The 25,285-nt window shown below is 33.9% G+C and overlaps 1 protein-coding gene across 1 annotated transcript; it reads right to left on the bottom strand.

The window, feature by feature from the left end:
• Nucleotides 1-2,846: 2,846 nt before the first annotated feature.
• Nucleotides 2,847-24,650, bottom strand: LOC141480553 (uncharacterized). Its single transcript, XM_074170699.1, has 4 exons — nt 24,518-24,650; nt 18,438-18,610; nt 15,355-15,492; nt 2,847-3,544 (listed from the first exon to the last, which is right to left on the bottom strand). The coding sequence occupies exons 1-4, from the start codon at nt 24,597-24,599 to the stop codon at nt 3,278-3,280; spliced, it is 660 nt and encodes a 219-aa protein (XP_074026800.1). The 5' UTR covers nt 24,600-24,650; the 3' UTR covers nt 2,847-3,277.
• Between the last annotated feature and the right edge of the window lie 635 nt (nt 24,651-25,285).

The following is a 25,285-nucleotide window of genomic DNA, read 5'->3' as shown; positions in this document are numbered from 1 at the left end:
TTTGCCAAAACGAGGTGGTGAGGGCGCTCCTAGGACTGTACGTACCGTTGTATTGGAGGAAAATATTTTGGAAGCCGTCGCTGATGATCCTTCAATGAGCAGCAGAAATCTATCAGAACAGTTCCATACATCCAAGTCCACTATTCATAGAATAATTAGGGAACAACTGCTCCACCCATTTCACATCCAGAAGGTACATGCCATGACACCTCAAGATTTTCCAGCACGACTGGAATATGCCAATTGGTTCATGGATAGGCAAAGAGAGGATATGACTTTTATTAATCGAGTTTTATTCACTGATGAAGCAGGTTTCAGTAGAGATGGAGTTATCAACTCTCATAATCTCCATATATGGGCCGAAGAAAATCCCCATGGGATATTGCAAACCAAACACCAACGGAAATTCAACGTGAATGTTTGGGCTGGTATCATAGGAAACCATCTTATAGGACCATTCGTTCTACAGGACCGATTGAATGGAGAACGTTATTTGGAGTTCATTCAGAACGATTTGAATGGACTTTTGGAACATGTTCCATTGCAAACCCGAAGAGATATGTGGTTTATGCATGATGGCGCTCCTCCTCATTTTAGTTTGATTGTGCGTGATCATTTGAACCATATTTTCCACAATAGATGGATTGGTAGAGGTGGGCCATATTCATGGCCATCGCGGTCTCCGGATTTAAATCCATTGGATTTCTTTCTGTGGGGGCATCTAAAAAGCCTTGTTTACGCTACACCTATTCACACAAGAGATGCATTGTTGAATAGAATAACATTACATTGTGAAGCCGTACGAAACGACCCTGAAATGCTATTTCAAGTACAGAGAGGGTGTCTTCGCAGACTAAGAAAATGTATAGAGAGAGAAGGTGGTCATATCGAGCAGTTTCTGTAGCGGATTTTTCATTTCTGTTTGCTCTTGAGGCTCTTGAGTTTCGTTAGTTAAACGTGTTTGCATTATAAAAATTCGTTATGAACATTTTACCTATCATTTCCATTTTCCTTAAAAACTAATATTTTCGAATAATGGTAGACATCTCAGGATAAATGTTGTTGAATTAACGTTATCATTATTATTTCTGCTTTGATAATTATTCATTTCAAATAATGGTGGACGAGCGGGTTTGATGTCGTCGAGTGAAACTACATTTTTATCAATACTCGTTGCTCCGATCGACTTTCCACACGAGTACTTTTATTCATAAAATTGTCCAAGTAACCTTAATTTGTTGAAAAATATTGAAAAATATCTGTCATTTCAAAGTTTTGGGGTGTGGACCATCGGGGGTAGTCCGTTCCTGACTTTGTAGCAAAACAACTGACTCCTGCATGAAAGCTCATCGAAGGAATTCATTTGTTTAGTCAATTACCAAAATTTGGATGATTTTGAATATTCACTTGAAAAGTTATCAAAGAAAAACATTTTTCATTTTGTAACTTCGAGGGCCCGTAACTTGGTTACGAAGACTTTTAGGAAAAAAAGTTATATGAAGTACTGGTGATATTTTGACCCCATCTATACATTCCCGAGAGGAAAAGAGGAAGTCCAGGGACACCCTGTATATGTCAATTCATGAAAAATTTCAAAAATAAGATCCACCTTCCTGAAGATAGCGTAAGTTTTCTTTTCAACCACCTTGTGTCTGAAAGGTGAAATTGGAACCTCTGGTATAAAAAATGCCAAAATAATTACTGCTTCTACATACCAGAACTGCAACAGTCTTTTCGACGTGCTTTTCACCAACAAACTTAGGGCAATATTTTGCAGAGTTCATGATATATTAATTGGGAGGTTTAATTTTCAAAATTCGTTTTTGTAAATTTAAAGTTATATTCTCAAATGAAAAACCAACAAAGAAAAAATCAAACGACTTTCATCCATTAATTAAAAAGATTGGAGCTGTATGCTATATGATTTCCTAGCCATTTTTACTAAAAGGAGACTACAATAGTTTTTATTAAAATTCGTTTATTAAAATTCTTCATACAATTTCTGTCAGTGGAGGCATGACGGTGAATGAAAGCCTTCCTGAATATTACTGGAGTTTTTTCCCAACACCAAACCGTTATTTTTCAACACCTCGACACGTGTTTCGATCACCAAGTTCATTTCCGAAAGGAAGATCTTCAAGAAGTTTGATCTTCCTCTTGAAGATGATCACATGGTGATCATCTTCAAGAGTGGTGTCTATGTATCAAAAGTAACGGTTTGGTGTTAGGAAAAAACTACAGGGTCAATTGAATTTTGCATGGGTGCAGGCCAAAGTCTTCTTGTGAGCGACGCGAAATCGACTGCACACTCTTGCAGACAGCGGCGATGTTTTCGGCAGCTTTTGCGTTTCGTCGACGTACGGGTATTGGTCGATCGTTCACTGAGCCAGTGGACTTACACTTATCCACCACATTGCGAATAATCCTTTCGGTGAGACGATTATGGCGACCGGTAATTGGGCGAAGCGCGCGGTACGTTGTCCGAACAAAACACCGAATTTGATGAAAATAATTATCATTCGCACGTCATGTTGAATGCTGTATCCGTTCACGGTGATTTGAAAAAGTTGACTAAATAATTGACAACTAATTTGACAGATGCAGCTTCAATAAGATGGCCGTTATCAATCGTCAAAGTTCGGAAGTTTCTGTAGGAAGACCTTCCATTAACAGAATGCATCATGATAAACTTGGTTAACTAAATGGTGTTTCCACTTTCGTAAACTTGACATTTTTTGACTTGTTCCGAGCTCAAAACAATAATTACTTTGTTATGTCCCATTTCAGTTTTAACAACTGTTATTCAGCTAATATTTAGAAAACAATAAGGCACATAAGAAAAAATGTTTTGATTTTTGAATTTTATTTGCAAAAATATAGAAAGTGCACTTAAAAATGAAATCGCTAACCTAAAGTTCGCATGTTTTCTGTACAGATATTATTGTATTTACCTATTGAACTCAACTTACTATAGCACAAAAGTATTTCAGAATATTAATTTTATTAAACCACATGTCCATTAGTAAACATTCCAAGTGAAGGTCGATGAAGCTCATAACAAAAAATGGTCGAAAAAAAATTTTTCAAACCTGATTCGCCCTATTCGAACCGATTATGATGCCAAATTAGTAATTACTGAACTCACATTTAGTTTAGCAATCTTATTTCCTTGACTTTGTTTTTGTCGGCAAAATATCATGACTTTTGGTCGTACTATCCCCAGGTACTTTTTTATTTTGCTAAATGTGAGTTCAACCAACCAAATTTTCAGTAATTCTCATGATCGTATAGGTTTCAAAAGCCTAGTTGGAGGAGGAGGAATTCTAGAAAATCCAGCAGAATCGAAGACTGGTAGTAATTTTTCCTTGCTACCTCTCAGTTGGTCTTTTTTCAGTGGTTCCGTCGGAAAATATGTAGCTCCGTAAAAATCTAACCCTTGCTGAAGGAGACTGTTGTATTCATCTAAGGAGGCTACCGTGATGCGAATAGGCGGTGGAGAGCCCGGGGGTTGATCGATTTTTTGAGGTACTCTTGTTACTTCAACCTGAAATCATAATATCAACATGAAGTTACTTTGAAAACATTTTTGAATAGATTGAATAGAATTTTTATGACGAAACATACATAGCGAAGTGACATACTTATAGCAAATCATTAATTTAGTAAGTATTGAAGATGCTATTGCTGAAGGTGCTATTGAATAGCGAAACTTCTGTCGCGTTACCGCATTCATCAATTATTGGTCAGTATTATACTCTGCTTGAAGTAACAAAAAAATGCGACATACATGAGTTACGAAACTGTTGATGGAGGCATGTCACATTGACGGGAACCAAGGATCAGGTTCAGATTTTGATTTTTCCAGTAATACCGTTCTGATACGAACGACTACACTCAGGAGTCTGACCTCATTCTAGCTAAGGATTAACGAGGTCTTTCAATATGCGATTTCTAACTCCGATGGAAAAGTACCATAAACGTTTTGGAAGGTACTATGGTAGAATATTTCAAGGTTGAGAAGAGCTCTCTTGATAATATGTGTCAAATAGTTGGGAAAGGAAAGCAATCCTTCAACGGAAAGTACCATGTTCCTTTCGCATTTCTATAATATATAATATAATCATCGAAAATGTGTTTTTTATCCTTGTTTGTCATCGAATCACATCAATTTTGACTTGAAAAACTAAAAAGAGTGTTTCTGACATTTTCATTATTTAGGTTTTTGTTAAATTGGACAATATATATAGTTAATAAATAGTATTGAGACTCATTGTCCACCTTGAATTATGTTTGCGAAAAATGGGCATACATTCGATAATGACTGAGATCATTCCAACAGATGCCTACGTAATTCATAATGGCAAATAATAAGTCGTAATTGATTCAATTAAAAGCCTTTTTGTAGTCCAGATATACAGGTTTATACAATTTTCTACGATCTATGAGTGAATTCCTATTATTTGAAAATTATTCATTATTGAACATTCACATGTTAAAATTTTCAGTCAAACAGCACTAGCAACAAAAACATTTTATCCTTATTCATATAATTTACGATATAGAAAAACTCAAAGTCGCATCTACAATAATAATAGTAGTTAATACAATGAAGAATAAAATTACTTACATGGAGAAGAACATTTTTATAATGAAGAAAAGAAAATTATCTAATAATGCCAATGAATAATTGGTCACAGTGACATATGTAAATTATAATGAAAATTTTTATATTTAGTAATATGAAGGAAGTTTATAACATCCTAGCTATGAATGACTGATGTATGGGAGGCTTGGAGACTTTATACCCACTAATTAACATCAAAATAAAATAACTCCTCATGAAAAAGCATTCTAATGAAAGAGATCCGAACTGAATTGAATGAGAAAAGGATAATCGACTGTCAAAAATATATAAAGAAATAAAGTCGACATAACATGGAACAATGACAAGAAACCTGCAAACACTAATTTGGAATAAATAAGAAATAGACCAATTTAGGTAAAGTTTCACAAGACAGTAATTTGATGATATTTTTTTATACCATGGATCCTATTTCCAAATCGATAGTCAATACTAAAGACAAAGTACCAATCTCCCATAAATCAGGCGTTTACAGAATTTCTTGTTCACAACCAAATTGTTCCACTCAGTATGTTGGATAAAGTGCCAAAAAGGTACTTCACTCAAATTGCTTGAAATTTTTGTATTCAACTCTGTTATTGATAACCCCAATGTTACCTCTCTCAATGAACAAGTACAGTTTGATTGCAATAAGTTTTCCAATTCCCTTAATTTCAAGTAAATTTCTTCTGCCTTGATCTTCCACAAATCTTTATTTTATTCATTTTATTGGTATGGTTGCTTGTTGGTATGTTCCAGTTGTTTAGCACCTTTTCCTTCATTCCATGCATGGGCAATAGATGTCTCGCATGGTGGTGCTGATCGGAACAGTTGTTCTTCCAACCTTACTGATCTCCCAATTAAACTCATAGGATAACTTTTTAAAATTATTGTAACAAGCAGGCATGTGGTATGGGATCTGTTTACTGAGAACAGGAGTCGATATGTATGTGGTGGCCCTTCTTCTGTTGTGTTCTGTGTTCGCAGGTCTCTTGTCATTATTCCATGTCATCTCGACTTTATTTCTTTATATGTTTTTGACAGTTGATTCTCCTTTCTCATCCAATACAATTCGGATATCTTTCATTAGAATTCGTTTTCATATGGAATTTTTGATTTCGATGTTAATTAGTGGGTATAAAGGCTGCAAGTCACCCATACTTGAGTCATTTATAGCTAGGGTGTTATAAACTTCCTTCATATTACTAAATATAAAAATTTTCATTATAATTAACATATGTCACTTTGACCAATTATTCATTGGTAACATGGGATTATTTACTTTTCTCCACTATACAATTTTTTTTCTCCATGTAAGTAATTTTATACTTCATTGTATTACCTATTGTTAAGTTGTTCTTCTTTTATTGTAGGATTTAAAAAAAATCAGCTGAGGATGAACATGTATAGGTTCGAAACATGTGCTGATGGATGACTTTACCGTTTTAACATCTGAGGGTGATTTCAAATTGTGGTGACGACTTTGAGTTTTTCTTCACCGTAAATCTACTACAATCCACTTCGAGATATAATGGACTTCTACCGCAGACTATTCATATAAATTGATAATATAAAAAACTAATAATATATAAATCATAAATAACGATGTGAAATTATCATATGCAAAAAATATTTCCCAGTATTGTGAACTCAAATAATGTATTGTGAATATTCAAATAGGCATTTAATTCGTGAGGCATAAATCCGCCCCGCTTTCAGAATCTTGAATATTTCCGCTTGGGGTCTCACACATTTTCTCCAAATCATACCGTAACGTGGAGTTAACACAATGAAAACACGTGACGATGTTCGTTACCACGTGATAACGTGTGAGAACGTGTTTGCTTGTACTGCTCACGCGCGAGGACTGCTACAAAATGTGCCCATGTTTCAAGCGGTTTGATAAAGATATTAGCACCGGTTGAAAGTTACGGCGTTTGATATACAAAGTAACCGTTTAAAAGACTCAAGGTGCGAGGTCTGAAAAAAATGAAGTGAATATTCATTTTTCACGAGAAAATATTTATTGATTCATTAGTATCTATTTTGTTCCCTTCAAAGTAGCCCACCTCAGGCTCCTTGTGTCAGCTTTTTTCCAATTCTCGAAGCAGTTCCGATATGCACTTTTTTGTATGTCCTTGAGCTATCTCAGTGATTCGGTTTTGAGCTTCTCAAAACGCTGTCCTTTCAAGGGTCTCTTCAATCTTGGGAATAGAAAAAAGACGCAAGGGGACAAATCTGGTGAATACGGTGGCTGCGGCATGATTACGTTGATGCAAAAAATTACGAACAAGCAGTGACGAAGTGCATTATCGTAATGCAAAAGCCACGAATTGTTTTTTCACAATATCGGAAGTTTTCTTCGTATTGCTTCACGCAAGCGCCGCATAACTTCAAGATAATACTCCTTATTGACCGTACGACGATGTGGCATGAACTCCTGATGCACTATGCCATGGTGATCGAAGAAAACAATGAGCAAAACCTTGGCATTCAACGGGCATGTTTCATGCTATTGAAAATGATACTGGTTTGCTTATAGACTGATCGAGTTAGGGGTATATTATACTCATGGAGCCTAATCGGTCCCAATACCTCTTTATATTTGTAGAAAAAAGAAAAATTCGAGAAGCAAGAGTTTAAATTGGCCGCGTGTCTGATGACTTATAAAATTGATCGTGTCTACAGCGGTGTTGCCAAGTGTCAATTATTTTAACAAAAATACGAAGTTATGAAACATCAGAAAGAGTACATTGCCTAATACATTCAAGAGAGATAGCTGACTGGGTGGCAATATGGCTAATATATAACGTTGAATTTCTTATTTTTGGTGGGTGGCATGAATGCATAATTGATTTATTTTATTAGGGTTCATAAGTCTTCGAGAACCATTTAAAAATATAGCTCGTTAAATTCTATTTAGAACTATGATTTTCAAGTACATTTCATTTCATATGGAGAATTTTTTTATGAATTTAAACGTTGATAGGTTCATATACACTTCCATTATTAAAATTTTTGTGATATCAACATGAAAATGTCTACTGCCGGAAATATTTCAAAAATAACGTTTTTATTGCGTTTATTTTATTTCTCCCTTCCAATGCATTTCTTACACTTTCTTCTTAGATTTAGTTGTCGGAAGTGAGTGTGATTTTACTTTGAATCACGAATGAATCAGAAACTGTTTACACGCTCCGTGAATTTTATAATTTGGCAATGTTCATTATCTGTATTGTTCCTATTGGTCAATCAAACAAAAAGCGGGACTAGGCCCGTGACGTCACGGGCCTAGGAATTCCGATTTTCAATAATTAATTACGGGAATACAACGCTATTTAGAGAGCTGAAACAAAGTACACTATTTTTCGATTTGAAATTACTACCAAATGAACTGTAAACCAAAAATCATGAAACAAGCCCATTGAACTTGGCCTACTTTTTTGTCATGGCTCTCCTGTCATAACCATATACCCATAATTCGTCAGCAGTTACAACCCTTTGAACAAATCTGGGTCGCCGTTGACGTAATTTAACTATTCCTGAGCGATGCTCATACGACGGTTCTTTTTTGTTGAAAATTAGCAATTTTGGAATAAACTTCTTTGCGATATGTCGACGTCATCAGCAACTTCTCTAACAGTAAATCGATGATCCTCCATGACAATTTTCTTCACTTCCTCAAGATTTTCATCGGTTGTTGATATGCTGAGGGGTCCAGGGGGAATGTCGTAATGCACATCTTGTCAACCTTCTGTGAAAAGCTTTTACTACTTGTAAACATTTTTATAACTCAGAGTACAATCACCGTATGCCACTGTCCACATTTCAAGTGTTTTTTGAGCACTGAATTCCATTTTTTACACATAATTTGATGCAAATTCTTTGATCCATTTTTTTCGATAGCAGAAAATCACCAAACACGCGAAACACTTCTGACTTTCATGCCTCTCACCAACAAACTAAACATGCTAAACAGCTGAAACTATGAATATATGTACGTAGCCCGGGAAATTTGAACATTCACCTTATTTTTTTAACATGCCTTGTATGTTCCGAAAGTAACCTCTGCCTAACTGCTTCTTACAAAAATTTCCGACAAGAGTCACTTGAAAAATATATTATCGTTGGTTACTTTTGAAACAGGACGGTTGTGTCCATTGTGTCATGGTAATAACTCATTTGCTAAATTATTTTCGATGTCAACGTACATTGTGGTCATACATTTTCCAATTAATTGATCTTATAATATTCAAACTGAGTATTGATAAGCCTGTTCTCTTTCAATATCTGATGAATGAAGATGACAGTCACAGATAGCCTCTGCTATTGAAGAATTTCAGGAACTGATGATGAAAATATCTTAACTATTCCAGTCTGTTACCATCCGTATTCAATAATACAATTGATGAGTTGAGTAGAGTTTTGTGATCTCTAAGAATAGAAGCATATTTTAATGTAGAAAAAACACCTTAATTTCCCATTTTAGGTGTGTGTTCTGCATCTATTATATTTTTTAAACGCGTTGAAAAGAAAACCTGGGTATATCAACAAATGAAAGTTCAGGTGAACAAAAACAAGGCATCTTTCTATATTGTTAGTTTCGAAGTTTACTGAGTTTACGCTAGATTTACTAGGTTTTCATATGTCTTTCTTGATTATTGTCTGAATTAACATATTTTCAACCTAGGTAGTTCATAGTCTTCATTAACCAAATGAGACACTAGTCGATAACTGAACTTATCAGTATTAAAAGATAGCTGAGCAAATGAAATTTTTATATATTTTTTTCGAAATGGTGATGCGTTGATGCTATGAAAATCATATAATTCTACTCGTCTAGGTATTAATATATAACATAATTCCTTACTTTTCAATTAGAAAAATTATTTAGTTCAGAAAGTTCATTGGGTTTTCTCGAAACAACATAAAATTGACAGAGGTGCCGTTTAATAATATGATAGAGCTGACCGATACTTGATTATAACGTAATAAAAATACACATTATTGTGCCGCCCGAAGATGAAACACGTGTCGCGAAACGCCATACCTTATTTCTAGTTACTTTTGGAACAGATACGCGAGTGATGATCTCTATGAAGAGTCTGAGATTTTTGATATCAGACAAATATTCTTTGACCACATCGCTACAACTCAGTTCTTCCCGAACTTATTAAATCTTCTCATACCTATACTACGAGGAAAAAAATGAGTATTTAGTATATTTTGCTTCGAAATCATTAGGCCAAAAATACTATCAATATTTAGCACCAAAAGTATTTAATCTCCTTCCCGAAACACTGCCAAACGAAAAGTCAGCATTCAGATTAAAAAAAGATTTGAAACTATTTATAAAACCATCGCCTCCTCATAATATACGGTCAATAATTAAATTGAAAGTAATTTTATATATCCATAATGTTATCCTAAGTGCACTTAATACCTGTATATCGGTATATTCAAATATTTTGAAATTCAAAAATTTTATATTTTTTATCTCAATATTTATTATTCAACATTTGACATGTTAACACTTTCATACAGGGCTATTCAAATTCGTTTCTGTACATGGGGATCTTGTAAACGATAAGGGTGAGAGTGTCGGTTAAATTGTAGAAAAGTTGCGTATTCAATTCAATGATGTGAAAAAATCGAATATAGCTCTTTTGGTTCTGGAAATATACAGGAAAAATTAAAAAAAATCCAAATTATTTTTTTCCTATATCTTCCTTATTGGCAGACATATTGAAAGTCTATCTGTCCAGATTTTGCTATTGGCACTTGATGTGAGCTATCAGAATATGTTCATGAATTTTTTATATAGAGTGTCATCTGACTTGGGCCACCCTCATCTTTGAATTTTTAAATACGGACCAGTATTTTTGTTGTAGTTTTTGGATAGTAGACGTTCACTTTATAACGAGAAATTAAATGTTATTTTATATTTCGCGACAGCTGGTTAACGGAAAAACAGATTTTAAACAGATTTTAAACAGATTTTAAACAGATTTCGGGGTGTTTCGGTAATATTTGATTATAATTGTGTGAATTATACCTTTTTTAAATTACGGCCCTGAAAATTGGTTGACTGAATTGAATAAAAACACAATAGCAACATATCTACAACAAAAATATATTATATGTGTTTTTATGAACAGAAAAAAAATGATAGCAATAATAACATCGGAAATGAAAAATATAATTGTAATGAAAATTGATTTGAAGTAATTTATATACACAAAAAAATTATTGGCGCAATAAATGTTCGAATTGGAGTCCTCCCATTTCGAGACAAATAAGGAGCCAATAAGATGGCCTGCAATATCACCAGATCTTACTATTTCGGACTATTTTCTATGGGGGACATTGAAAAATAGGATTTACGCTGGCAGAGAGATAGAAAATGTGGAAAACTCCAGATTAAGGATTATGAATGATTTCGCAACAATGCAGCGAGTGTATTAAGTGTATTAAGGCAATAAATAATATGAAAAACCAAGTTCAAAAATGTCTCGAAATGGATGGACTCCAATTCGAATATTTATTGTACCATTAATTTTTTTGATTACTTATATAAATTACTTCATTTCAATTTTCATTACAATTATAGTGTTCGTTTCGGATATTATTATTGTTATTATTTCTTTTTCTGTCTATTAAAACACATATAATATATTTTTGATGTAGATATATTTCAGATAATTATAAAAGGTTTTCTTATTCGAAGTTCATTGTAGAAAACGCTCAGAGCAATGGAAAAAATATGAATAGGTATCTAAAAATGGAAAAAAAACTCTCCATAAACTTCAAGGTACATAGGGAGATGTGGAAGTTGCTATTGTGTTTTTATTCAACGCAGTTAACCAATTTCCAGGGCCGGAATTTAAAAGGGTTAATTCACAAAATTATAATCAAATATTACCGAAACATTCCGAAATATAAAATTTAATTTAATTTCTCAGTATGAAGTGAACGTCGACCATACAAAATCTACAACAAAAAATACAGGTCCGTATTCAAAAATTCAAATATGGGGGTGGCACAAGTCAGATGACACCCTGTATAAAAGATTCACGAACATATTCTAACAGCCACCATCGAGTGCCACTGGCAAAATGTGGACAGATTTTCAATATGTCTGCGAATGAAGAAGATATAGGCAAAAAAACAATTTGGGATTTTTTGGTTTTTCCTGTATATCTCCAGAACCAGAAGAGCTATATTCAATGTTTTACATCATTGAATAGGTATCTGACACTCTATCTCTTATCGTTTACGAGATCCCCATGTACATATATCCCTCTGTATATATAAAAAACATTTGAAAGTATTCAACATTATTAACACTCAGAAAGTTCAGAACCAATTATGTTATCTAATATATGCAGAATCTATAATTCTTAATTATATTACCTGCAATTAATTTAATGTGTAAAGCATACATGTTATATGAGAGTGTGTCTATTTGTGTGAATATATTGTATGGTAGTCTGCATTAATAATTATACTTATTTTACTCTCACAATAATTTTAGTATAATACTCTCGAATAATTTGTTTGCATATACTCATGCTGTATACGCCCACACACAAGCAGTACCTACCGTTTCCGTAGTATATTCTTGTTTATTCATAATAATTCACAATTATACTCTGTAATTATTTTTTTGTGTGAATGAATATTATTATTATTATTAATTATTTAGTTACTAACATAGTCCTTCATTTGTTTGAAGGTGGTTGACAATGTTTCGTGGTGTATTTTTTCAGTTCGGACTTCTATTGTCAAATATAATATAAATTGATTTGAAATCCCTTTTTAATTTCTTTCAGGGATTAGACAATTGAAGTCCGAACTGATGAAATACACCATATTCCTTCAATGTTCGACCATTACTGAATTTTTTTCAACCTTTTTGCTCTGACTGGTGTCAGAGTGTTGTTCTGTTCAAAATCGAAATAAATGATTTCTCTTGGATATATGCCATTGAGACTAAAAATTAGTAGGTAAACCTCCCCCCAAAGTAGTACCTAACTCACCTCCTCAAAAAATGTATTCCTTTTACTGATGTATTGAGTCTCTCAAGTCATACGATTCGATTGGAAATTGATCCCTCAATCATATCTAAGTGAATCATATCAGTTGTGAATGTTAGAATTGAAATTTCGGGCATAGAATGAATCCTAGAAAAATAGTTCTCTTACATACGAGAACTTTTATTTAAATTAGAGCTAGCCGCTTGGTCATCCGCCCTCCTAGCGAAAATACAATTTCACATTGCGCTAGGAATATTAATACAATGTCTCAATGAAATGAGCCAATCAATATTCTTACAGACAACCTGGCTTGTACTGGGGACATTGATTAACCGAAAGTGACATCGAGACCGGTCTGGGAATCCTGCAAAGAACTGAAAAAACTGGTGGATCGGAATAAATTGACTGTATTGAATGCCTGGACACTCGGAAATGACAGGCAACAAAATATCTGATGAGTGAGCTAAACGCGCATCATCTGCTCCAGGCATTCTGTGTCACATTGAGCTCCAAATAGAAGTATGAGATGAAGGAGTGAAGTTATCAGAAAACGTTTCGTATGGAAATCTTTGATATCAATGCATAAAGTTAGGTTTTTTAAAAGGAATGTGATAAAATGCTTCTTATATTCGGTTTCCGCCAGAAAATCACTTTCATGAAATGTGGGATTATATGGGTATATACCGAGTGGATGGGCAATGTTGTTTCATCATACATATAGACTCTAGCAAGTCATAATTTCATAGGAAACCTGGTCCGGAAATTGTTTGGTACAATCGATTCAAAATAAACCTTATTGACGGTGTGAACTATTCTATACATTATTTCCTTATGAGAGTTCCAATAATTTTTAGAATTGTTTTTATGTTGACACTCTTCAATATATCAAGAGATACTGAACTGTCATTACAAAAATCATATTCCGAAAAGGGTTAATTACTTGAAAATATATTGTTTTTTCTCTAGTGTTTCGTTTTACATGTTTCAATGTTGGAAATCATAATTTTTTTTGAATGGTTTTGTTACAACTATCGAACAAATACCTATGCAGGTATATACCTATGCAACCCCATGTTTCTAAAACAAGCTTTTTGAGGAAAAATGAAACATAGAGTGCGCAAAACATATAAAAATGTTTCGATTCACCCAGTACAAGAAAATAATTTTGTAGTTGAATCATTATTCGATAACAAAAAAACAAAATATTCACAATATCTTTACAACAAAAAAATAAATTGAGTTTTCATTGGGAGCGGGGATGGTTTTAGATATTATTTTCGGCATACCTTCTGAACCAATCGGTATATAACCATATCCTCCTATTTTTTTCAGAATTTTACAGGAATATATATATATATATATATATATATATATATATATATAAATATATATATATATATATATATATATATATATATATATATATATATATATATATATATATGTATATATATATATACCTCTCGAAGCGAAGCAGTAACACGTCTTGATAATGCCATCTGAGATGATAACGAAACGTCGACTATCGAATAGTACACAACGGATGAACACCCGGAATTAGTGGACACAACACTTCAAAAGTGGCGCAAACCGCGGACACGGGTTTCTGGCTATTGGCCTCATCAGCGCGGTGCAGCCAAGTGTAAAGATAGGCAACACTTGTTTGCCGAAAGCAGAAAACAACACATATGCACGGAGTCAACAACAGGAGCCAACCGCCAACCTGCTTTCGGCAAACAAGTGTTGCCCATCTTTACACTTGGCTGCACCGCGCTGATTAGGCCAATAGCCAGAAACACGTGTCCGCGGTTTGCCCCACTTTTGGAGTGTTGTGTCCACTAATTGTTTCATTTTTGATTTTCATATCATACCCACTCGATAAAATCTATAATTTCTATTTATTATATACGAGCGTTTCGGCAGCTGGCTGTGCTAACATCTTCTTGGCTCTACCTTAACTCCTTTAATCGACCTCAGGATGATATTATTCTATGCGTACGCTTTGGCTAAGTCTTGGTTACACTCTAGTACTAGCCCTGACATAACACATTGTCTGTTCAACGCTAATAGGGCTGGCAGCTATCATTGTAGATTGTTATGTTTTGCCAGAAATTCCCTTCCTGGTTATTCCTTTTGTGGCGATTGAGATACCAGCCAGTTCTGTTTGGTGCACGCTAGTATTTTTTCTCATTTCCCACTCAATCCTTAGGCTTAGTGATCTGGAGTACACTCCACATCCTGAGCCTTCTTTGGTTTTTGAGCCGTCTGTATATATGCGTATTGCATTTGTAGCATCTGACTCTGTGTTCTGTTTTATTTGTATTTTGGAGGATTTATTAAACACAAACCTGGGTTCAATTGCGTCACTGGTTGCCTGAAGCAAAGGTTGCGCAGTAAGCGCTTCTCGCCATAGGCTCAGCCTCAATTGACCCATTCCTACTTCAAGGTTTACACCAGCCGTGCACATTCAGAAGATTATTTTATTGATCTAGTACAACTCAATCTACCTGACAATATTAATACATTATTTTGGTATGCAGTATGCTCTCCGAAAAACAGTCTTCTCAATACTTTCTTTCGTTTCTACTAGCGAAACTTCTCAATCACAGTTGACATTCCTTCTTTCATCAGTATGATTTTTAAAAAAATGTATGAATTTTGAATAATGTAAAATACATTTGATTTTGATTTTCTTACCACTGAGCAATACCGGTAGAGACTGGCCCTGATGTCATCTTCTGGTAGATCGGATGGTACTTCATAAACTAACAGAGAAAACGTTTTCTGAGGTCTGCAGGGTATGGACACTTTTCTGTATAACCTACCACCTGTTACCTGAAAAAGAAACACAATTACTGGATGGGCAGCTATAGTTTCCCTAATAGATACTCTTGACATAATAAAAACCAAAACTCAAAAAGCATTAATGATTTAACATCGAACAGCACTATTTCGATCTGCCATAGGCCTAGACTGAACCTGAATACATTGTTGTGCGCAATTAACCTTAAACAACCAGTCTGTGCAGGACAAGGCAATGACAACGAATCTCATTCAGCGGTCAATATGAAAGCTTGGATTCATGACAGACCGTCTTGGAGAGTCTTGTTCATCATCGGTATTCATGGTTTCTATTCTACAGTAGTTCAATAGTAGTACAGTAGCTAGGTAAAGGTCATAGACCTTTACTTTGGCCAGGTTTTCAATTATGAGTTATGTTAAAAATTTCAATACAATAATAGTCATTTGAAAAATGGTTATGCACTCACTATTTATGGGAAAAAATAAAAATTTTACAAATTTTTGAATTGGCAGGTACTGCCATTCATATTCATAAAAATGTCTGAAATGTTCGGAAACTAAGTAATGAATCTATTTTTATACAGGTCGTTTCTTCTATCATGTGGTAACACTGCTATATTTTAAACCGTAATAGATACAAAGACGATTGAATGGGAAAAAAGGTAACTGTCATCGGGAACAATACAATGGCCAAATAAAATATACGGGGACTCATACCCTTCCAGAGTTATACGGCTGTTTTTCGTTTTTTTTCGAATGGAATTCTTATTTCGGAGAATATCAAAAAATGCAAAAAAAGTAATTGTATTCGAACGATGTATTAATAAATATTTGATCAAACGTTTCATGTCAACATGGCCACCATCAACTTTTTTTTGAATACGGACCTGTCTTATTTATTACAGATATTGATAAATTCACAATCCAATAGTATATCACATTTGATATTTTTATGGCGTTTCATTTGAGATAACTACCATCATCAGTGACAACAATCAAACAGAAAAACAATTTATTTTATCATGAACTTTTGGGAAAAATGAAACCAATACGGAAAATCAAAGTTACATGGCAATCTACATTAAATGCTCGAACTCTTTGTTGAATGCACATAATTTGTCGGTCTAGGCAATTTCTGTGGCAAAAGAATCTAATGGGGTAAAATCTGGGGATCGAGCTGCCCAGTTAATTGGTGGATTGTTTCCAATCCATTTTCTTCGGAATATTGCATCTAAATGTTTCGTCACTATTATGGGAAGGAGCGCCGTCCTGTTGAAAACATTATATCTAAGTAGCCATCGAATTCATTGAATAGAAAATGAAGATACATTTCACTTTTCAAATGATCATCGTAAATGAAAGGGCCAAGGATATTTGTTCCCACAATTCCCTACCAAACATTTTTTCCGAAGCTTTCTTGGAAATTGGTTTCCTTATGTGAATGTTCATTTGTATTATTCTACCTATATTTCTGTTAAACCAACCAATGTTGATGAATTTTGATTCGTCCATCCATCCAACTCCTCTATTTCTACGTCTTAACCCCTTCGCAAATCGTACTCTCCTTTCATTCTTTCATTGAGGTGATGAACTTTGCGTATCCTGTAGCATTTACCTTTGTTCTTTTACAAAATAGTCCTGGTAGATTTTACAGAAATACCCATTTCATTGACAATTTCTCGTATAGAACAATCTTGATTAGCATACTTTTTGTAACTGGCCAATTCTAAATTATAAAAATGTTTTCACTGTGTAAACTTGTATGTGGTAATATTTGTTTACCCATAACATTTATTTGATTCCTCACACTTTCAGTTACTACACATTTTCTTGTTTTCTTTCCGTCAAATGCACCATAGTCTCTCAAATTTCTTTCTAGTCGTCTAAAAATTTGGATGTTCAGAATACGACAATTCGGGTATAGCTCAACATACATATTCCTTGTCAAAGGAGAATTTTTATTTGATTTTGCATAACTAAATAGCAATTTTCGTTACTCCCAGGATTGAGAATTAAAAAAAAATTACAAATTGAAATTGATTAGGATTGAAAGAAGGATTACGCCATTACAAAAATTCACAAAACGAAAAAGTAGGAACTTCTATCGTATAAGGGTACCTACCTGTCGAATTTATTGGATTGTCTGAATTATATTTTGAAGAAATCGAAACAATTTACAAAAGAAGTAACGACAGGATCGTAATTTAAAATTGTTGTCACTGATGATGGTGGTTATTTCAAATGAAACTAAGAAAATATCAAATGTGATATACCCTTGGATTGTGAATTCATCGCTTCATCAATATCTGTAATAAAAAAGACAGGTCGGTATTTAAAAAAAAGTTGATGGTGGCCATGTTGACACTAAACGTTTTATCGAATATTTATTATTACATCGTCATTGTACACTTCGAATACGATAACATTTTTCTTTTCCATTTTTTATTATTCTCCGAAATAACAATACCATTCGAAAAAAAAATAGAAACAGCATTTTTTGTTTTTCCCATATAACTCGAAGAAGGCGAGATTCCTCGTGAATTTTCTTCGACCATTGTATTGGTTCTCGATGGTCGGTCGGTAGCCAAGCAGTTCGGCGTGGGTGGTTTGTTCACTCACTCGAATTGACTGCCGTGTTGGTCGGTGGTTCAAGTCCTAGTCTGAACGATCGATCTTCACTTGCTATCGTCCAACCCGTGTTAGGAATCACACGTTAAAAGGTAAGACCTCGTTAATCCTTAGCTCGCACAAGTTTCGACTTCTGAGGGTTGTCGTTCGTAGTGGTGCGACAGCTGGTTAACGGAAAAAAATATCTTAAACATATCTTAATGTTACCTCTTTTCCATTCAATCGTCTTCATATTACGGTTTAGAATATAGCAATGCTACCACATGATAAAAGAAACGGCCTAATATATAACGATCCTTTTCTGTCACTTCTGATTTTTTCGTTTTATTTCCATTCAAATCAAAACTTACTTTATGAAATCCTTTCCTGAAAACTTGCTGGAAATCATCCGGTTCTGAAAATTTGAACAGTATTCCTGTCGCTGTCTTTGTCAAGCTGAAACTTCCTCTGAAGTTGAGCTTGTCGCAAATGTTGGCCGCTTTGTCCAGACTCAGGTCATGTGAAGGGGTGAGCAGAAAAGCCCCTTGAAATATAAAAATATTCTTCAATGTGGTTTTCATGAATAATACAGTGTCATCCCCAAAGTATGCACCATATGGAAAACTTATTTATTAAGGGGTTTTAGACAAAAAGCTATTCTTGATAAAAACTTGTGCATCCACTGAAACTAAACATGCACTAACAAAATACAGTAAAACACACGAAATATACGAGGAGCCTTCAAATATTTGATTTTGAGACACAAGTAAAGTATTCATATTTTGAAAAATCTCAGGAAATATTAGCAGGAAAAGTTATTCAGCATCGAAAAATACATCTAGATTTGAAGTCACGGCTATCTCAGTGGAGTTTTATTTTCTTATCTATTTTTTCAAATTGACTCTACGAAAAATGAAAATTTGCTAAAACGATAAATAGACAGCATCCTATATATGATGGTTTATTTTGAAAGCCTGAAATATTACGAATTACACAACTGTGGTGTTAACCACGGTCAAGTTTTTGTTGCAAAGTTATTTTAATTTTTTGTTAACACCGAAAATTACTCATCGTAACAAGAAATTAATATTCAATAATATCAAATCACAAAACGTCGAAATAAAATAGGTATTTTGGAAGAAACTCATTGATTTTCTGGAGATTATTTTGGAAAATCATTTTGGACAAGAAAGTCTCCAGAAAATCAATGAGTTTGTTCCGAATTACCTATTTTATTTTTATGTTTTGTGATTTGATATCATTGAATTAACAAAAAATTAAAATAACTTTGTACCAAAAACTTTGAAAAATATGTTACTCTTCAAAAAAACTGACCGTGGTCAGTTTTTTGAAGAGTAACATAATTTTCAATAGTTGTGTTGTGTAATTCGTAATTACCATAATTGTGTAATTCGTTATTTCACAGGCTTTTAAAATAAACCATCTTATACAGAATGCTGTATATTTATCGTTTCAGCAATTTTTTTTTCGTACCTAGTCCCCATTAAAAAAATGGGTAAAAAACTCGTATATTACGTGTGTTCTAATGGTGCTTGTTCAGTTTTAGGGAATGCATAAACTCTTATCAGGAATAACTTTTTGTCGAAAAACCCTCAATAAATAAGTTTTCCATATGGTGCATACTTTGGGGATGACAATGTACACAATTTTATACATACATATATTTACTTCCCATTTGAATAATACCGATGCACATAATTTTCTGAATGAATAACTGTTCTAGTCATCTGTTTGTATCAGATTCTGTCAAATACACATTTTCGAGAACAGATATCAGTGTGACACCCTTGAAATGAAAGCACCCCTGTATTTTAGTATTTTTGAAAGCGGTGATTTGATTTTTGGTACAGACGTAAACCTTCATGGGTGGCTCTTTTCGCAATACTTAGCCCGAGTGATCTGCGATCCCGCGAAATGAGCAAATTCTCGATATTTCACTTTGTGTTGGAGATGCGTTATTTGAAAAAGTTGCTGAGAAATCGATTTCGAGCCTACATACCAACCCAAAATTCGGTATTAGATTTTTTTTGTAATTTTCATATTCAACTCCAATTTTCAATTAATGGTTCTGAATAAAAAGCAACAGAAATGATGAAATAGTCAAAATAAATAAAATACAAGTTCCGAAATAACTAAAATTGAAAATTATCTTTTCATCGAATGTTACGAATGCTTTACTAGCCTGTCTCCAATTTTGATAAATTTTTCAAATTTCTGTTAAATATGATTGGATGTGAAAATGTGTCTGATTTTGTATGGAAAATCATCATTATGAATGATTCAAAGCAATCTCATATTTTGTGTTTCAACAGTTTTCAATTTGTGCTAGAGAGTCATGGAAATAAATTAACTATTTATCCCCCAAATGTCAGTTTGAAGTAATTGCGTCAAAAACAGGAAAGATATTTCTATTGGTCGTCTTAATGAGAAAAAAATGAAATAATAAGGTTATATGGCGATGGTGATCGAAGTAGCACATAAGTTGCTCATGAATCGATATGGAACGGCAGCCTCCGTAAATAAACTTTTTACTCAAACACGAAGTCCAGCTAGTGACAATCCACATTGATATCGAGTCGAAGTAAATGATATTGTGCACTCTTAAAGTTGGCGGCACTCTCAAAGGCCAAAACACCAATACATAGTACACGTGGACTGTAGAATTGGCGGATCGTATTGGATAATTTTTACTACCGAATTTTATGACTGGCTGAAGAGTCATAAAATTAAATTTGAAGTCATGTTACGATGACGAATAGAAATCGGGAATGCGGAGATGGTTATCGCCGTCGTGTTCAGTTCAGGAACTGATTGCTGTTTGAGGGTTGAAATTCGATATTGGTACAGTTATAACTACTCAAATTTTTTATCATTTGTTTGAAATGTGGCATCCTTGGACAAGTACTAATAGTAATAACGAATGTAATAACAACGCAGACTTTTTCCAGTGTAGTGATTCCAATGGCGATGGTGAACAATGCGAGAAAAAGATACCAGTGGATAAGATTCGGATGCATGGCGCCATGCATGCGGGTGAACACCTGCCCCAGAATGGGCGGGTGTTCACCTCTATAATCTATTGCCAAATCACCTAATGCAACTTTCACCAAAAAAGTTCAAGGTGGAATTGAAGAAATTTCTTTCGAATAGATGTTTTTATGATCTGAATGAGTATATGAACCATACATGAAAATTGATGAGTCTAATCTTTTAATATGATGTATTTTGTTTCTTGTGATATTTGCGTCATACAATTTTTATTTACTGTACAATATTTCTTATTCTATGTGACGAACCTATACATTGTACAAATGGCACAAAAAGGTAATATATTATCTATCTATCTATCTAAATATATATATATATATATATATATATATATATATTATATATATATATATATATATATATATATATATATATATATATATATATATATACCTATATAGTTATTGTGATTCTTATATAATCAGAAATGATTAATGATTATTGAATAACGAAATTAGTTAGCTATACCATGATGATGATCATGTCTCAGCTTCAATTCGTGACAATCCCCAAATCAGTTTGCGTGAAAGGTCTGAGCAATTGAATTTGAGTAAAGAGAAAAGCAGATGTCCCGTTCGTCATAAAATTTAACCTTTCAAACCAAAGTTCTTGCGCACATTGAAGGAAGCTGACGAATATAAACGATTAGACTGGGATTTTTTAAATGATAGAAATTTACTAAGAAAAATATTTTTCACTGATGAGGATACGTTCACTACCAATGGTAGTGAACCATTGCAGATACTGATCTACTGTAAATCTCCACTGAGTTATAAACTATAAGGACCAATACTTGCAAAAAGTTAATGTATGGTATGGTATTTTAGGCAACAGAATTATTGGACCGTTTTTCTTCAGTGATACCGTTAACGCTGAACGACTTGAATTTTTTTGATAATGAATCATGAACAATCATTGAAAATCTACCCCTCAATATGGGACAAAAGATGTACTTTCAGCTAGATGGAGGTTCAATTCATAATTTTCGAATAGTTCGAGAGTGGTTAAACGAATGTTTTTCATTACGTTGGGTTGGTGGAAGTAGCCAATATGAACGATGACTTCCTCGCTCTCCTGACATCTGTTTCTGTTCTGTTTAAAATCTGTTGTTCCGTTAACCAGCTGTCGCACCCCTACGAACGACAGCCCTCAGAAGTCGAAACTTGTGCGAGCTAAGGATTAACGAGGTCTTACCTTTTAAAGGGTGATTTCTAACTACAATGAATTTTTACTACTGGGGAATTGTCAAGAATAGGATTTATGAGTTTAGGCTACAAAATCGACAAGAACTTTGTAAGAGTACAGATAATCTGCCGTGAAATAAGTGTTCCTGAACTTGGGAGAGTGGCCAATTATAATAGAAGAAGAATTGAAATATATATCAGAATTGAGGGTGGGCCAGTTGAAAGAGACAATATTTTGAAATGACTTTCAATATTAGTGTTTATTTCATTTCCTGTTGAATTCACTTTATTATCATTTAATTTCGACCGGTCTCTGTGTCTTTTTTAGTAACTGGTAATCAAAATTTGATTTTTTTCATAATGAATATTGGGTTTTTCATTCTTATTTCTACATTATAACGAATTCATCATTTTTGTAGCTTCTTATTTGGAACCATCAATTGAAAATCGAAATTTGCGTTGAAATACTGTATGTAGATCGAAATCGATTTCCAAGCAACTTTTAAAAATAACATTACGGTGTTATCAATGCAAAGCATAATATCGAGAATTTGCCCTTTTCGCAGGAACACAGTAGGCAGGGTTTAAGGCAGTCAAACGGGATAAGTATTGCGAAAAGTACGGCCCGTGAAGGTCTGTACCAAAAATCAGATATATGATTTCAAAATTGACTAGAATACAGGGGTGTCTTCATCTTAAGTGTGTCACTGTAATAAACTCAAATACATTACTCCAGATGTTTTATTTTTGTTTCTTTTTTGGAATATACATTGAAGTTAGAAGCGGTACGATGCAATTTTTCTGTTTTTCACATTTGACTGATGATCTTTGTATCTGAAGTCTAAGTTTATTAAAATCGCAAAATCAATTGAGGAAAGAGCTCAATGCTAAAATCATAAAAAAATATTGACGATTCTATCAATGAAGTGAACTATTTCAAGCCTGGATTCCAAAGTGAAGATACCAACTTGGCTGGTCAAATGCGCGTCGAGAATAGTATAGAAGTTTTTGTCATTGGGAAAAGTGCATGTTTTTGGGTAATAATAGTTCATCATTACTTTCATTCATCAAAAAACGAATACCTCAGGAATCAATGCTGTTGAATGATGAAAAATATCATAACGATTTGTTAAAGTAAGGAATGAAATCAGGATTATAAGCGTAGTAATCAGTATTTAATATTTTGAAAAACTCGCTTAGCCTCCAAAAGTTCTCGAGATACGGGAGGTGCAATTATATTACTATTATTATTATACAAAGCTTTCTATATTAGTGAATAGTTTGAATTCACTTCATGCATATACAACCCGAGTTCAAAGGAACTATGTACTCATTTCAATAAATAATTTATGGATCCAAAATAGTTATCAATGGAAAACGAGTATCTCTAAATGAACAGAGTTGTTTAATTTTCACGTTCATTTACTTCTTTTTTACTGAGGTTGACAATGAAATATGAAATAGCTGAAAATAATTCTGGCTTCGGTCTTATTTCTAGTAAAATTAGTGTTATTACTGTACTTCCATTCAGCAATTTGCAACTATCAATCAATAATAGTTAAAGATTCCACCGTTACTCAAATTTCCATCCAGCAATTCGCAATTATCAATCAGTGGAGTAGAGACTCCACTGTTAATTTATAACGGTTGATTTGTAAACATTACGGCAGAAAACCAGATGTGATGTGTTTCAAGAAAATTGATCTCCCAAATATTAATCAATACCTGTAATAGAAATATTACTTCTAAAACTGAACTAAAAAATTAGGATTGTGGATTAATCAAGAGCTTGGATTTTGCTGGTACTCGAATTGGTAACTTTCCGAATTATCGGACAGTTCGAATCGAAAAGCATACTTTAGAGATTGAAGTATAAACGTTGAAATCGGTTGTTGAATCTTCACAGTCAGAATCACACCGAATGAAATTTAACATCGATAGTGATTATCAGATGAGAAATTATACAAAAAATGTGATAGCATTTTCTCAATCAATCCCTAAACAGTCTAATAAATTTTGAGAAAGATCAGTCAAAATAATGAAACATCACACGTAGAAAAGTTCCAATAAACTTGGGGTGGCTGAAAATTGGAGGTAAAACTTAAAAATGAACAAAACATTGCTAGTTTTTGTTCCCCAGTTATTTTTAAGACAATTTCCAATCAGGAAACACATATCGAATTTCCTAATCTAGTTACCTTTGGTTAAGAACCTTGCATGTTCACTCAACTCACTGTTGTCGTCGTCGTTTTCACCCATCATTTCAAATTCGCACCACATACTCGAACAAAAATTTTTGTCCCGACTCTTTTATATCCTAGTTGTATCCTACGCCACTTAAAATAATAATCTTGAAATAATTTACTATTCCTATTGATGTAATTGAGTCTTGTTATGGCATCACATCTAATGGCCAATTTTTCGATGGGACGGTTAATTCTATAATTTGTAGCTTTTGTTTGCTTCGATTGACAGGCTGATTACTCTCGATGTGGCGTTACGGCAGATTGTTTCGATGAGAGTGAGTTAATGAGAAAGGAGTTCACTGTGAAGGCGTTTTTATGTTTCCTTTCAATTCTAGTTCATAGTTTTTTCATCCCTCTAATAATTCAAAACGACGGAAGTTTTTACTGTATTAAAATTAATATCGATTTTAATATGGTTTAATTAACTGCGGTCAAATATACATTTGCGAGACCTGTTGTAGACATTATTATCAGTTCTGAATCACCTTTTTTCACAATGAAACTCAGAGCCGTCTTCAACCTATTGGAGGCCCTGGCGTATAGGAATGATAGCGTCAGGCTTCATGACTCGGTATGAATCCGCATCTGACTTCCGGGGGGGGTGGTTCTATTCGTCAATCAATACGAATGAGCAGGCCTTGAACACATTCACATTTGTGGTTAATTAAAGTAACACTTTATTGCAGTCCTGTCAAAGATACAGCCTGTGGACCGCGGATT

This window comes from Leptinotarsa decemlineata, unplaced genomic scaffold (assembly GCF_025532065.1).
Source record: "Leptinotarsa decemlineata unplaced genomic scaffold, Ldec_3_MD MMD2_P_RNA_scaffold_9, whole genome shotgun sequence".
NCBI classification, from domain to species: Eukaryota; Metazoa; Arthropoda; class Insecta; order Coleoptera; family Chrysomelidae; genus Leptinotarsa; species Leptinotarsa decemlineata.
This window is presented reverse-complemented; position numbering and strand designations above follow the sequence as displayed.